The following is a 15,645-nucleotide window of genomic DNA, read 5'->3' as shown; positions in this document are numbered from 1 at the left end:
GCCATGGCCAATTTGTAATCCACAACGGTTATAATGCACGTGGTTTTAGATCTTAATCTACAACGGGCACAATCTGTGGTTATATTACAATTGACAACGGGCATAACCCGTGGTAGAATCTGTGACTTTCTATCACATTCAGATTACTAACGGGCACAATGTCCGTGGTGAATTGCAATCTACCACGGGCATCAACCGTGATAGATGAGCTTTTTTCTACTAGTGGATCGATGATTTGGGGAGAAATATATTAATAAATCCATAAAGTATCTGAGATTCTGAGGAAAGGAAAGCCTAGAACTGCATCATGTATCTAAGATTATGAGAAAAGCATTAGAGGTCGACGGTAAAAGCCTAGAACTGCATGTACATGAAGTATCTGAGATTCTGAAGGAAGGGGAGAGATGGGGAGAGAGAACTAATTAAAAGCGAGAGAAAACCTTTACTTGAAAGGTATGGTCACAGACAGTGGCTATTTAGGATTCCAACTTTGTGGGGTCTTAAGTACATATGATTCAAGAATTTTGTAGAAGGTTATAACGCATGACACGGAAAAAAAAATTCTGTTTTTTAAATAAAACGTTTTGTCAAGCACTTTATGAGTACGTATAGGTGGCCTTGTTTTTTTTTTTTCTTAGAACTAATAAATTTTGTCTAGCACTTCAGTGTCAATTTCTCTTGAAAACTATTATATTGAAAAGTCTATTTTTTTCCCCTCAGATATGAGTAACTTAAAAGTATTCTTTCTTATGAGATATTAATAATTATGAGGTGAAGAGATGCTAGCCTATTGTGAAGCTAAGCTCAACCTTCCTCCTTAGTTTAGATAATATTGTTTGTTAAAAAAAAAATAAATAGAAGCTTGTAATATCTAGCCAAGGGTGGCTCTTATACTTACTAGGCGACTAATTATTGTTTTTCACAATAACTAATCCCATCCAGTCCTCCATAGAGTTTCATTTAGGGTTTAGGGTGGTCCTCCAAGGTGCTTCATAAGTGTTTCTCTTGATCTTCTGAGGATCCCTGGCCCACCCCAGTCCGTTTATAGATCCAACATGTTGATGCACAAAACCAGAGGTCTTGGAACAACGTAAATCCGACCGTAAATCTGCAAGAAATGTAAATAACACAAGATGTATTGTGGTTCACCCCAATGTTTGGGCTACGTCCACACTGATTATTGTATTTATCTGAGAGGTGAGGGAGAGAACCTCTGAATATGAGAGGGGATGTGAGGAGGCTTCTAAGGGTGAGAGGGCCTAGGAATTGGCCTCCTCCAATTGTGAGGGTGATGAATCCTTTTATAGAACAAGGGCTCCTCACTTATTACATATTTGCCCCTTTTATTACATAATTACATTTAAGTCTGGTATAAACAGTAGTCCCCCAAGTATGGTATAAACAGTAGTCCCCCAAGTCTTCAGTCAAGAGAGTCTTTTGGCTGGAGACTTGAAATTCAGTCTATGTGTGGGCCGTAGTAACTAGATGTTGTCTTGAACTGATGCTCGATATGAGGCGGTGCTCAATCTGAAATGATGCTCAAGTAGAAGTAGCACATGCTACGAGGCTGCGAGGCTCGTGGATTATGTTGCCTTGGTTGGCTTGGCTTGTGGTGTTGAAGGTGAGGGAGTCCCTTTTATAGAATAAGGGCTCGCTCTTCAATACATAAATGGTGGGCTAGAGTTGATGCTCGGGCGAGGCGGTTGCTCAGTAGGTGGCGATGCTCTCTAATGATGGTGAGGGAGTCCCTTTTATAGAATAAGGACTCGCTCCTCAATACATGAATAATGGGCCAGAGTTGATGCTCTCTAATGAAGAGTGAGGGAGTCCCTTTTATAAAATAAGGGCTTGCTCCTCAATACATGAATAATGGGCTAGAGTTGATGCTCTCTAATGAAGAGTGAGGGAGTCCCTTTTATAAAATAAGGGCTCGCTCCTCAGTACATGAATAATGGGTGCTCTCTAATGAAAGTGAGGGAGTCCCTTTTATAGAATAAGGGCTCACTCCTCAATACATAAATAATGGGCTAAGTCCCCCAAGTATTTTTCATGAGGCCCAATATATGGTGTATAGTGTAGTCCCCCAAGTCTTCGGTCAATAGAGGCTATTGGCTTGAGACTTGAAATTCAATCCATGTATGGGCCAAAATAGTGGTTGTTCGGAGGTGGTATTTGTATACCCTGCACTGAAGCTTTGTAGGTGAAGCTTTGCAAGTGAAGCTTTGAAGCTAGAGTTCTGTAAATGAAGCTTTCGAAGCTAGAGCTTTTGTAAATGAAGCTTTTGAAGTTGTAGCTCTGTAAATGAAGCTTTTGAAGCTTTAGCTCTGTAAATGAAGCTTTTGAAGCTAGAGCTTTTGTAAATGAAGCTTTCGAAGCTAGAGCTCTGTAAATAAAGCTTTTTGAAGTTGATTGACATGAGTGATGCTCATGAATGTTTGATTGACATGAGTGATGCTCATGGATGTTGACATGAGTGATGCTCATGAATGTTTATGTACGATTGATATGAGTGATTCTCATGAATGTTTATGTAGGATTGACATGAGTAATGCTCATGTATGTTTATGGATGATTGACATGAGTAATGCTCATGTATAATTTGAAGTATTGTGCATACTTTTGATCACCTGGTTGGTGGTAATAGTGGCAGGTTGCCGAATAATTTTGGAGTACTGGGCGTACTTTTAATCACCTGGTGGTAATAGCGGCAGGTTGCCGAATAATTTTGGAGTACTGAGCGTTCTTTTGATCACCTGGTTGGTGATAATAGAGGGCCGGGCTCTTTTGGGCATATGGGCATTCACACTCCACACAACATTGCAGCCCATTATTTTGGGCTTGCCGTTTTTTTTTTATTACCCTCTGATGGGGTTATACAGATGTCTCCGAAAGATAAGAAAAATAAATTACATCATTCAAAAATAAATCCGACCCTCTACTCAATGGGTCACGCCTACAATTCCCTCTTCTGCATGCCATCACCATCGCAATTATGTCTGCCTTTTTTTATCTTCTTTTGCTTTCTGCTTTTCTCTAAAATGACCCCACACAACATTGCAGCCCATTATTTTGGGCTTGCCGTATTTTTTTTATTACCCTCTGATGGGGTTATACAGATGTCTCCGAAAGATAAGAAAAATAAATTACATCATTCAAAAATAAATCCGACCCTCTACTCAATCGGTCACGCCTACATTTCCCTCTTTTGCATGACATCACCATCGCAATTATGTCTGACTTTTTTTATCTTCTTTTGCTTTCTGCTTTTCTCTAAAATGACAGCTGCTTTGGACAGCATTTCCAACATCACCCATTTGCTTTTCTCTGGCTTTCAAAAAATAGGAACATGTATCATTTGGTGGTTGACAAAAGCAAAAGTAAAGGTTTCCCATCATAGACCTCGGCGAAAACGCAAAGTAAAAAAAGCAGTTTTTAGGGCCACTAGCAGCAATAGCCATTCTCTCTCATTTTTCCTTTTCTCTGCTGCACTTAATGGGCAGCCATGCTTTGCTCTTTTTTGTTTTCCTTCGCACCTCTTAACGGGCCAAGAACAAGGAGAGGGTCATCCTCTTCTAGGGCACTGAAGGTGGCACGCGTGGCTTCAGCGACGACCGGAGAATCGGGCAGTGTCGTCTTCTTGCTCATCGAATGCCGCTTCGAATGGGTCCTTTTTTTGGATATTTGGATCTCGAAATTGCAGTAACCTTTCCACTTCTGGTGCAAGATCACAAGCCATTTCAGCTAAACAAATCTTTCCCAGAGCACAAAGAGCAAGTCCCATAATATATTGGTTGGTGTGATTGAGATCTTGTTTCAATGAGTTTGTGACCAACATCAGAACTTCTTGTCCTTCATCAAGAAGCAGCATGAGGCCAAGATACCTTATTCTCTTCTTAGGAAAACCAGCAGACGCAATCAGTTTCACGCACTCCATTTGACCAAAATGTGTGGGATAACCCAGCGACAAGCAGAGTCCTTGAAGGAAATGCAAGAGGCATTGGGACCCAGAATTCGATTAATATCGTTGCGATTTAAGAGCTCATAGTCGAATCCGTCCGGGACCCTGACGGTCTGCGACAGATCGCCGTTCTAGACAATAATCAGGTGGTAAGGCTCAAAGTACGGCCGCCACATCTCCAAGAAGTCCAGGTTTCGAATCGTCGGGATCACGATGTCAAGCTCGTCTTTTAGAATCGACGTCGGTTTTACGTCTGAGAAAGTAGCTCATTCCGCCATTGCTGGCTGTTGATGGCAGAGCAGATAGGCACTAATGTTACCGAAGAAACGCAGACAGTGATAGAAAGAATTGGGTTCGACCTCTCCTCATTTCAGCCTCACTGCAGTGGAAGAGATGTGCATTGATTCTCCCTCTCCTCCTCCTTTCAACCTCACTGTAGTTCTTCAAACTGGTCGACGACGTAGAGCCAAGCGACGTAAGAGAAGAAGGCCATAAGAATGGAGGGCTTGGAGGTCTGAAGCGGCTTCGATCACCATCGCTGCTCTGATTTCATCATCGTCGGCAAGCCTTCCATCCCGAATTCTGAATCAACAGAGATGGAGACAGCGAAGAGTGCTAAGCAATGGTTTGGTGGAGAAATCGGAGGTGCAGATTTAGTGGCGGATTTACTGATTCGGATAGGGATTCTTTTCTCCTTGTTTTGCTCCCCTCACAATCAGTACCATCATATTCACCTAATCGATTCCTCTTTCTTCTGTTCTTTTCCTTCTTTTCTTTTTTCATTTGCTCTTTCTCTTTCAATCTTTTGTAATGAAGCTTTTCAGAACCTCTCTGACAAGTTACCTTTGACAAGGGCTGTTTGTTTTCCCCATCTCTAGTTTTCAGATCTAGGAACTAGTAGTTGCAGAGTGATTAATTGTGAATTAGAGAGAGAGATATTTTGAGTTTGGGTTTTGGGATTTTGCAGATTCACGGTAGAGATGAAAAAATGAAAGAGAACCGACACAACTTTTCGTATCGATTCCCACAAACGGTGTCAAATGTTGATGCACAAAATCGGAGGTCTTGGAACAACGTAAATCCGACCGTGAATCTACAAGAAAGTAAATAACATAAGATGAATCGTGGTTCATCCCAAGGTTTGAGCTACGTCCACACTGATTATTGTATTTCTCTGAGAAGTGAGAGGAGTGAGGGAAAGAGATTCAGAGCCTCTGAGGGAGAGAGTGAGGCCTCTGATGGCCTAGGAATTGGCCTCCCCTTATTGTGAGGGTGAGTAGTCCTTTTATAGAATAAGGGCTCCTCACTTATTACATATTTTTCCCTTCCTTTATTACATAATTACATTTAAGTCCCCCGAGTATTTGTACGAGATCTAAATACGGAGACCCTAAGTATGGTATAAATACAACCCATGGTCATATAAGCATACCTCTGCTTGCAATTGTTGTCAGAATTTATTAGTTTATTAAGAAAATTAATATAAATTTGATTTGATTATGTATAGGGTTTCTTAGAATTATGTTGCTATAAGTTTGGAATTTAGTTTGAAAAAACAAGTTAGTCACAATTAATCTTATGAATTATGTAGTCGTCCCAACAAACTTATACTACTTTCTTTCGTTTCAATTAGTATTTTTTATAGTTTTATATTCAGTTTGTTCGTCATGTAATGTGATGTTCAACTATTGTGTACAAAGCAATCAAGTATTCTCTATTCCTCAATATATTTATATATAGAACTGCCCAACGTACTCCAAAAAGGAGTGACAGATGCAAAAGCTGCAGTGAATATTCATATACTAATTAATAGACTTTTAAATCTTCAGAATACAACTTAGACAAAAAAGATAAAATTTTATAAGAAGCTTTAATGAAAAGGGATTGGCCCAACTTTTTCTTAACCAAAAACCATGCACAACTTTTATTTAATAAAAAGGGTTTGAGATTTAATAAAAAGGACAAAAGGAACATTCAAAAGGCCAACAAAAAAAAAAATTCCCACGGGCTAAAGCAAAGCCCAACATGCAACATAAATCCTTCTTCCAACTTTGCCCCTAACATAAATTAACCAAAATCTGTTAACACAACTTTATATTATTTACAATATTGCCATCAAGCCTAAAAAGTCTTTTTTTTTTTTTTTTTTTGAAACAGAGGCATTTTATAGTCCCTCATATTGTTGATATATATGTTTCCTCTGAGGGACCAGTGAAGAACACTATTGATGCACAAAACCGGAGGTCTTGGAACAACGTAAATCCGACCGTGAATTTGCAAGAAATGTAAATAACACAAGATGTATCGTGGTTCACCCCAAGGTTTGGGCTAAGTCCACACTGATATTGTATTTCTGAGAGGATTGTGAGGGAGAGAGAGCTTGAGAGCTTTGCTCTAGATAGGAGGGGCTTAAGGCCTAAGAATTTGCCTCTCCCAATTGTGAGGGTGAGGAGTTCTTTTATAGAATAAGGGCTCTTCACTTATTACATATTTGCCCCTTCCTTTATTATATAATTACATTTAAGTCCCCTGAGTATTTGTACAAGATCTAAATACGGAAGCCCTAAATATGGTATAAACAGTAGTCCCCCAAGTCTTTAGTCAAGAGAGTGTTTTGGCTGGAGACTTGAAATTCAGTCCATGTGTTGGCCGAAGTAACTAGATGTTGTCTTGAACTGATGCTCGATATGAGGCGGTGCTCAATCTGAAATGATGCTCAACTAGAAGTAGCATATGCTGCGAGGCTGCGAGGCTAGTGGCTTATGTTGCCTTGGTTGGCTCGGCTTATGGCGTTGATGGAGAGGGAGTCCCTTATATAGAATAAGGGCTCGCTCCTCAATACATAAGTGATGGGCTAAGAGTTGATGCTCGCGGCGAGGCGGTTGCTCAATTGACGGCGATGCTCTCTAATGATGGTGAGGGAGTCTCTTTTATAGAATAAGGGCTTGTTCCTCACTACATGAATAATGGGCTAGAGTTGATGCTTTCTAATGATGGTGAGGGAGTCCCTTTTATAGAATAAAGGCTCGCTCTTCAGTACATAAATAATGAGCTAAGTCCCCCAAGTATTTTTCATGAGGCCCAGTTGAGGCCCAATATATGGTACATAATGTAGTCCCCTAAGTCTTCGGTCAATAAAGTCTGTTGGCTGAAGACTTCAAATTGAATCCATGTATGGGCCGAAGTGGCGGTTGTTCCGAGGCGGTCTTTGTAGACCATGCACTGAAGCTTTGCAAGTGAAGCTTTGAAGTTGGACCTCTGTAAATGAAGCTTTTGAAGCTAGAGCTTTTGTAAATGAAGCTTTTGAAGCTGGAGCTCTGTAAATGAAGCTTTTGAAGCTGGAGCTCTGTAAATGAAGCTTTTGAAGCTAGAGCTTTTGTAAATGAAGTTTTTGGAAGCTAGAGCTTTTGTAAATGAAGCTTTTGAAGCTAATTGACATGAGTGATGCTCATGGATGTTGTCATGAGTGATACTCATGAATGTTAACATGAGTGATGCTCATGAATGTTAACATGAGTGATGCTCATGAATGTTGACATGAATGATGGTCATGAATGTTTATGTATGATTGTCATGAGTGATGCTCATGAATGTTTATGTATGAATGACATGAGTGATGCTCATGTATAATTTGGAGTACTGGGTGTACTTTTGATCACCTGGTTGGTGGCATGAAGGAGAGTACGGCAAAATGGATTGGATCGCCTTTTGGCTTTGATCAATTTTTTTTTTAATTTTTAATAATATTGTAATTAAATTCTAAACAATAATTAATTAACCAAACAAAGGTATTTAATTATAAAATATATGAAAATGTACATACATACAAGATGTCCGAACAAAAAAATAAAAAACTACAAGTAAAGAGGAACTACAAGATGTCCGAACAAAAAATAAAAAACTACAAGTAGTCTTCTAGGTGAAGTGGCTCGAAGGTCGAATGTGCAGCAAGATCAAGTACTCGTAGCGAGATTTGGAGGCCGAACATCTGTTTGGTTCGTACAAGGTCTCTCACGTGCCTGACATAGGCCTTCAGCTCCTTGCCCTAGGCCCTCATCTGCTCGCCAACAAAAAAAAGTGCATCAAGTGAAACAAAAAAGAAGTGGTAATCCGACACTGGGATTACCAAACATTGTAATCAATCAAAGGTACCAAAACTTCATTAGACTAATTGATATGATCAAAAAACAGTACAAAAACAGTTTACTTCGTACAAGCCATTCAACCAGACACATGACCATAGAGACTAACTACTAAACAGGTAGGAAGGTAAGAGAAGCAACTCCAAATGTTGTTATCTGACTGAAACAATATGTGGTAGGTAGCAGTTAATTGAAGAGAAAACATTTAAGTAATCAATTGATTCGGTGAATCTTCTATAGTATGGTTGCGCTAAATATGCATATGCATAGAATCTGCTATTAACAACTCCTCTGACCATATGATTTTTTTCCAAATGTTAAATATCAAGGTTTTCATAAAATAGTGTTACGGTGCTCTTGATGCCATGGTGTTCTACTTTTATGTTGTTGATGGTGGTTCACCGGACTAATCAACACGTCCCTAACCCTCGATTAATCAACATATACCTAAGCAGCGATTAATTAACATTTCTGTGTCCATACAAATTACAGAGAAGCATCCGAGCTTGTCTGTAATCTGTATGGACACAGAAATGTTGGACTCTCTTGACATGAACACAAAAAAAACTTGTTTAATAAGGCGCTACAAGTATGGACAATGTATATTTTGATTGAGCAAGTAACAAATTATATGCAACTAGATCATAAATTCAATAACAAAGAACAAAACTCACTCTGTAAATAACTGCAGCAAGATTTCTAGCAAGTGTATCTCTGTATATATATTTCCCCAGAAAGTTATCTTTTGCGGCAATCATGATTTTAGCCGTTGTACTACCTGATATCACACTAAGTGGGTGCCATAGATAACGAGGGAAGGACAAAAATGGGTTCTTAATTGCCATGGCCTTAAGACCACCTATTCATACTGAAATTGACGCAGCATGAGATATTAAACAGGGAAATCCTAAAAGCTAAATCCACTAGAAATCTGGAATCCATCAGAAATACAGCGAAAATGTCACCAGGGTAGGAATGTTCCTAGACAGGATAAAGTTAACTTTCATGTAAAAACTGTAAGGATACATATCTCAAGCTTACACTTCATGAATTGCAGGGTGTGATAAAGAGATTACATTAATGTACTATACTGTCAATATCTTAAGCATTTCATAGCATCATATTTCAATATTACATATTTGACGATATATATTAAAAAGCACTATATTGATGATATTAAACTCAGAAAAGTGCATCAATTAATTAAACTCAGAAATCGAAAGAACACAAAATATCATATGCAAGTTCGTTCACAGCCTTGTTAATATAAGCCAGACCTAACAAAATACGATATCCTTATAGCATAAGCTTAACCAAGAGTGAAACTTTACATAGATATGACTACTCCTATCCCTTTTCTTTCAGTTTCTACAAGTTTAAAGGATAGTACTTTCCCAAAAAAAAAAAAAAAAAAAAAAAACTATCAAGAACACCTAATTCTTCAAATTCCACTACCTTCTTGTGACATTCTTAGTGTTGTAAATTATATATTATAATATGAAATATTGTAATATATAATTTTAATAATTGAATGAAAAATAGGGTTCACCAATTTCTAAGAAAGAAAGGTTATGTTGTTTAGGTGATAGTCCCTTTATAAATGATGTATACATATAGATGAAAAGTTACATCTCTTTAATAAGTAGAAGTTGGATTCTATATAAACGCATGAAACCATTGGTATTAAAATATAGAAAATTAGAGTTAATTTTTACTCTTGAGAAATAGGGTTTCCCCACTTTGTTTCTCAAATGATTCGTATGTCAAATTCCAAGGCATGTCTTGAGAGTATGAAATATATAAAGTTCGCCTGAGTCCGAAGATTGAAGTGCTTTGACTTCGGATTATAGATTGTTGAATCCTAGGAGATGAATGCCTACTGAACTACATGTACAAGAGTATGGGCGAAATTCTATCTTTAGGACACTGCATTTATGCAAGCCTCAATCTTTAAGTTTGTCAAGTTTTCTAACTTTATCTCTAGTTGTTTATATTAATCTCATATATAATTGATGTTGTGAAATTTCTTTATGATTATTATTATTGGAATTCTTTTATATTTATCATATTTTCTAATATTGCTCCAACAATCTAAAGATAGAAGTTTCTTTATGCAATAATTAGAAAAATATGGATTTAAGAAATACTTATATTGAGAAAGTAGGAAAGAATGATTTGAATATATGTTATTGAAACTGCCATTTAAAATTTAGACTTTGAAATGTATGCATATTGCTGTGAAGATATTGTTCTTGAATTTCATTAAGAACAAAATGGGCAATTTGTTAAAGGATTGTTTATTTAATGTTTTTGCCATTTAACGTTATTGTTGTTGGTTCAATACTCTAAAAATTAGACATTGAGAATGGCGATCAGTTCTTATGTATTGTGATTGGTTTTGCCAATTAATTCTAAATCTCACCAACCGTTGTGCCTGTTAAATGGTTTCTCAACGATGTTGTTATGGAGTGATTCCTCTAAGAGAATCAAATTGATATGCAGTATTACGAATCCCATTATTTAACATGGAAGATGGTGGCTTCATGATCCAAACAAATCTTGTCTTGATAGGGAAGATGCAAACCACTGCATATGTTTTAACGAAGCCATATCTGGGCTTGGTATATCAGGCTGATGCTTGGTTGGAGCTTAAACTTATCAAACCAAAATTTCTTGAAAAAGGCATTTGGTGCTTTTAAACAACACAATCAGTTATGATAGGTGAGGTTCGTGGTGGGCTGAAACCAGACATGATTTTCTATTTAAATGGATTTATCTGTTCAAATAACAAACAGATGCCAAACAAGATGCGAAGGTCTCCAAGTTTTCTCAAACGATACGAACACAAGGATAAGGAAACGAATTAGTGAACCATTCGGTCACTGGTTACGGATAGAGATGATGTGGTCACTAGTTTGGTTCTTTTCAGACTATAACCATATCGGTTATAGTGTTAGTGCCGTTTGGGATATAGAAAAGCTGGAGATTCTGGTTACGTGAAAGAAACGGTGATAACGATTTTCATCTTGTGGTTAATTGCTGCAATTAATATGAGATCCGTTTAAAGGTCATGTTCAATATATGTCTGCTTTATGAGAAGAAATGCGTCGGTTAAGGCCAAGTGAACGCCAAAGTGGTGTACTGGATTCATACCAGTTTATGAAATGGATCTTTTTCCTAGAAAGGAGGTGTGTTATCGAAGTATAAAAGTTTGGTATTGAAATATGTCAAATGCCTTTGATTTTTCTACCAAAGGTAACGTAATGGTTGCTTGATTCTAATTTGAAATGACCATGAATTTTTATATATTTATGAGGAAATATCATGAATGTGCAGTTTGAAAAGAGCTGTGAAAACACGTGCAGAAAACCACACAAGAAGGTGCTGATGTGATTATTTTTACAAGCCGTTGCAACTCTTTGCAAATTCAGACTAATAATTGGCACTAGACACTAGCGTTGCTAGTAATTACTAATTAGAGTGGTGTTAGAATTGCAAAGAAAGTGATACTAATACAAGCACTAGCAAAAGAAGACGATCAGTTTAATGATAAGTATCATAAAAGGAATCTTGCGGTGAAACCAAAGGAAATTCCTTTGAGAGGAATTATACACTGGAAGTGTGGGGGTCTTTGGAAAAGGAAAAGACTAGACACTCAATGTGAGAGGAATAATACACTAGAAGTGTGGGGGTCTTTGAGAAAAGAAAAGACTAGACACTTAAATGTGAGATATTTGGAAAAATGTATTATACATGATCATGTTTATTAAGTAAGCATATGAATGATAATGCATGTATTATGATGGCTTGTCAAATAAGGCAAAGAACAATGTCTAAATTAGGAAGAGTAATTTGCATTTAAAAGAGATAATAAGCAATATCTCTTATTATGGATAACTTGTTTAAGGTATGGCAAGGTTAGAGACCTTCTTACAAATACCTTAAATGTGGGGGAGTTTACCCAAGTGTTAGCAAATTACCTAGTAATTAAGTCCTAATATAATTTTGAGGACTTGACATTTCAAACAATGTGAAACAACTACTCATGTGAAATACAATTTCATAAGATGAATTGTGCATACCATTAAAAATAGTCAACCTAGTAGTGGATCCAATTATTAAAGGTTAGACTAGAGAGTAAGTTGATCATCGAGGGGAATAAGGCTCAAGCCAACATAATTAATGAATCAGCCAAGCGGAAACCTAACTTAGTTGATTGGAGATCCCATGGTCTAAGTTCAATAGGCAAACTAGTTGGGCATGATTCAAAGAAGTTAACACACTATATACCTCATTCCTATGATGGAAGAAGTGTGTTGTCTGCATACATTTTAGGTTGTATATTTATACTTAATGGTAGTGATATCTTATAAATACGAGGAATATAGCAGACTATTCTTAATCAGTGGTCACCTATGTGAGAGTAGAAGTGGGTTGCTTCTATGAGAATGAGATGGCTAAATTCTCTAAAGCTCTCATGAATCCGGGATTTGTTCAGGACCAAAATGAACACAACCGTATGAACCGTAATATATTAGGATTAGTGATGTGTGTTGCTTATTGTCTCAGTTTACTACTGCAGTGAATAGTTCAAGATTTTATATTCACTATGTCACCAAGTAAATCCAATAAGTATTCAGTAGGGTAGGTTCAAGTCCAAAAGACACCTCTCCCGCTGCATCTCTTGTCCGCTTGTACTCTCAAATTCTTCCTAATTTTTCATTCATGTGGGGGATTGTTGGAAATTATATATTATAATATGAAATATTGTAATATATAATTTTAATAATTGAATGAAAAATAGGGTTAACCAATTTCTTAGAAATGTTCTGTTGTTTAGGTGATATTCCCTTTATAAGTGATGTATACATATAGATGAAAAGTTACATCTCTTTAATATGTAGAAGTTGGATTCCATATAAACCCATGAAACCATTGGTATTAAATTATAGAAAATTAGAGTTAATTTTTACTTTTGAGAAATAGGATTTCCCCACTTTGTTTCTCAAATGATTCGTGTGTCAAATTCCAAGTTGTGTCTTGAGAGTACGGAATATATAAAGTTCGCCAGAATCCGAAAATTGAAGTGCTTTGACTTCGGATTATAGATTGTTGAATCCTGGGAGATGGACGCCTACCGAACTACAAGCACAAGAGTATGGGCGAAATTCTATCTTTAGGACATTGCATTTATACAAGCCTCAATCTTTAAGTTTGTCAGGTTTTCTAACTTTATCTCTAGTTGTTTATATTAATCTCATATATAATTGATGTTGTGAAATTTCTTTATGATTATTATTATTGGAATTTTTTTCTATTGATCATATTTTCTAATATTTCTCCAACACTTAGCTCATGTTTCCGTAGAAACAATAAAGGGATTTTCATTCAAATAAAAAGAAAAAGAACACCTAAATTATCAAATTCCAAAACCCAGTTGCGATTTTCCTAACTCAATCTGTTTCATTATATGTTGAAGGATCCGTTTGCCAAATTTACACAAGTATAAACCAAACCTTTTGTTGAAGGAACACCTAAATTCTCGAGCCTTTCGTCAGTAAGGTTGACATGCTCTTTCCCAATATCTAGAGAGTATCCCAAAATAGGAAGGCCCAGCAAATCTGCAACTATTCAGAGAGAAAATTTTAACCAAACCAATATGAGAACCATTCTCATAAAGTGGAAAATGGGGTACAGGTACACTTAAAGCTTTCAACAACACAACAGCTTAAAAAGAATAGGAAAATTAAATAGTACAAATGACTAACTAATTTAAACTGAGACTCAAATTTAAGTCATTTTTCGGTACGAGGGATGAAGACTCAAATTCAAGTCATATTTTTGGAGATCTAGTTATGTAGTTAAGAACTTTGATAAACCCATTAATCCATTTAAAAAGCAGAACTTAAATTACTGATATGGTTAAACTAATCAAACTATTATAAAAGTTAAAACATAATAAGAAATGGAAATTAAAACTTTGATATCTATTATCTAGATGCATAAATACCAATTAATTAACCCATTAACTTTATCTTTCTGTAATATCAAATCAGATGTTTCCATTGCAAACGCAGAAGTACCTGGAGACCGTGGAGCAAACCTGCCAAACAGGAGATGCGAGTTTGTATTTGCCAAACTGGAGATGCAAGTTTGTATTTGCCAGAGAACTTTAACTTTATCAAACAAAAACGCTAATAAGAAACGTACTAAAATGGAATGCGAACCTACCAAATTGGAGATGCAAGTTTGTATTTGCCAGAGAACTTGCACATATTGTACAATCAGATGAGAGTTAGACGGAGTTGGAGACGGCTTATGACGAGAGCTGGAGTTAGAGACGGCTTATGATGTGAGCTGGAGTTGGAGACTTGCACAGATCATACACAAAACACACATACATATCAACAAAATTGCAAAAATTTCAGACAATCAACTCCAATCACATCAGGAAAAAAACAATTTGACAAAAACCCAACATGCAATTTGAGCTTAAACCCTAAATAACAAAACCCATCGATAATCAGAAACCCTCACCTTGATTTTGGGGACTTAATTCGCGTCGGCTTCGAGATTCGCGTGGCTGCCCGTCGTTTAGAACGAGAGGGTAGTGGTGGTGGTAGGATTCGAGATTGTGAAGAGGAAAGCTTGCGAAGAGGAGAGAGATGTCTGTGGGAAAGAGAGAAGGAGAGATGAGCGAGAGGGAAGAGAGTGGTCTATACGGGAAAGAGGGAAAGAGCGAAGAGAGATGTCTACAGGAAAGAGGTCCAAACTTGGAAAATTGAAAAAAACCGCCTATTTTTCACTATTGCACCGCCAAAATTATCAGAACTTGCGTGACGTAGGTATACAATTTGACATCGCGCAAAGTAGTTTTGCGCGACGCCTATTAAAAAATTACTGAAAATATGACTTTACTCTTTTTAAATTCAAATTTCTTTTTTTACTTCAACCCCACAATAATATTTTTTTTTTTAACAAAAACCCACAATAATTTTTTTTTACATATATATCATTCAATTTCTTAAGTGTTATAAGTACAAAATAAATAAATTAAAATCTACTTAGTAAATATATATATTATTGAACTTGATGGGAAACGCATTGTATGAAACTAGTTTCAACGATCTAACCGTCAAACTTGTTTGTATATGCTTCGAGATTGCATACGCCAAAAATTGAAAAAAACAAACATTCAGAGATCAAGTAACGGGATAAACCTTTACGACGGCAATAAACGAAAAATCATGATTTAACGCTTATTTTAACTCCGATTTTGATGATTTTTTACATCTACACTCTTTAACCCTATATGAATACAATGAATAAATTCAATCGTCAATTTAAAGCATTCACACAAGTGAATACCGCAAAATCTTATGTTATACTTGATGAAAGTATAAATAAAATCTAAGTATTAGGGAATCTATCGTTTTAATGGGATACGCATTGTACGAAACTAGTTTCAACGATCCAACCGTCAAACTTGTTTGTACATGCTTCGAGATCGCATATGCCAAAAATCGCAAAAAATAAACATTTAGA

The 15,645-nt window shown here is 36.7% G+C and overlaps 1 protein-coding gene across 3 annotated transcripts; it reads right to left on the bottom strand.

Annotated features, from left to right (window-relative positions):
• Nucleotides 1-7,789: 7,789 nt before the first annotated feature.
• Nucleotides 7,790-14,857, bottom strand: LOC126598844 (uncharacterized). Of its 3 annotated transcripts, none has more exons than XM_050265204.1 (5): nt 14,638-14,857; nt 14,332-14,470; nt 14,184-14,239; nt 13,617-13,727; nt 7,790-8,015 (listed from the first exon to the last, which is right to left on the bottom strand). In XM_050265204.1, the coding sequence occupies exons 2-5, from the start codon at nt 14,373-14,375 to the stop codon at nt 7,912-7,914; spliced, it is 315 nt and encodes a 104-aa protein (XP_050121161.1). In that variant the 5' UTR covers nt 14,376-14,470; nt 14,638-14,857; the 3' UTR covers nt 7,790-7,911. The 3 variants fall into 3 exon arrangements, with proteins under 3 accessions (XP_050121161.1, XP_050121164.1, XP_050121162.1); XM_050265207.1 differs by having other exon boundaries at nt 14,184-14,203; XM_050265205.1 differs by having other exon boundaries at nt 14,332-14,457.
• Between the last annotated feature and the right edge of the window lie 788 nt (nt 14,858-15,645).

This window comes from Malus sylvestris, chromosome 14 (assembly GCF_916048215.2).
Source record: "Malus sylvestris chromosome 14, drMalSylv7.2, whole genome shotgun sequence".
Classification (NCBI taxonomy): domain Eukaryota; kingdom Viridiplantae; phylum Streptophyta; class Magnoliopsida; order Rosales; family Rosaceae; genus Malus; species Malus sylvestris.
The sequence above is the reverse complement of the archived record's forward strand: the minus strand, read 5'-3'. Positions and strand labels throughout refer to the sequence as shown.

Coding starts and splice junctions, on each gene's coding strand:
- LOC126598844 (XM_050265204.1), bottom strand. CDS start 14,375: ATGTGCAAGTTCTCTGGCAAATACAAACTTGCATCTCCAATTTG. Junction 14,240..14,331: donor AAACTTGCATCTCCAATTTG/GTAGGTTCGCAT, acceptor TTGCATCTCCAG/TTTGGCAAATACAAACTCGC. Junction 13,728..14,183: donor GTTTGCTCCACGGTCTCCAG/GTACTTCTGCGT, acceptor CTCTCTGAATAG/TTGCAGATTTGCTGGGCCTT.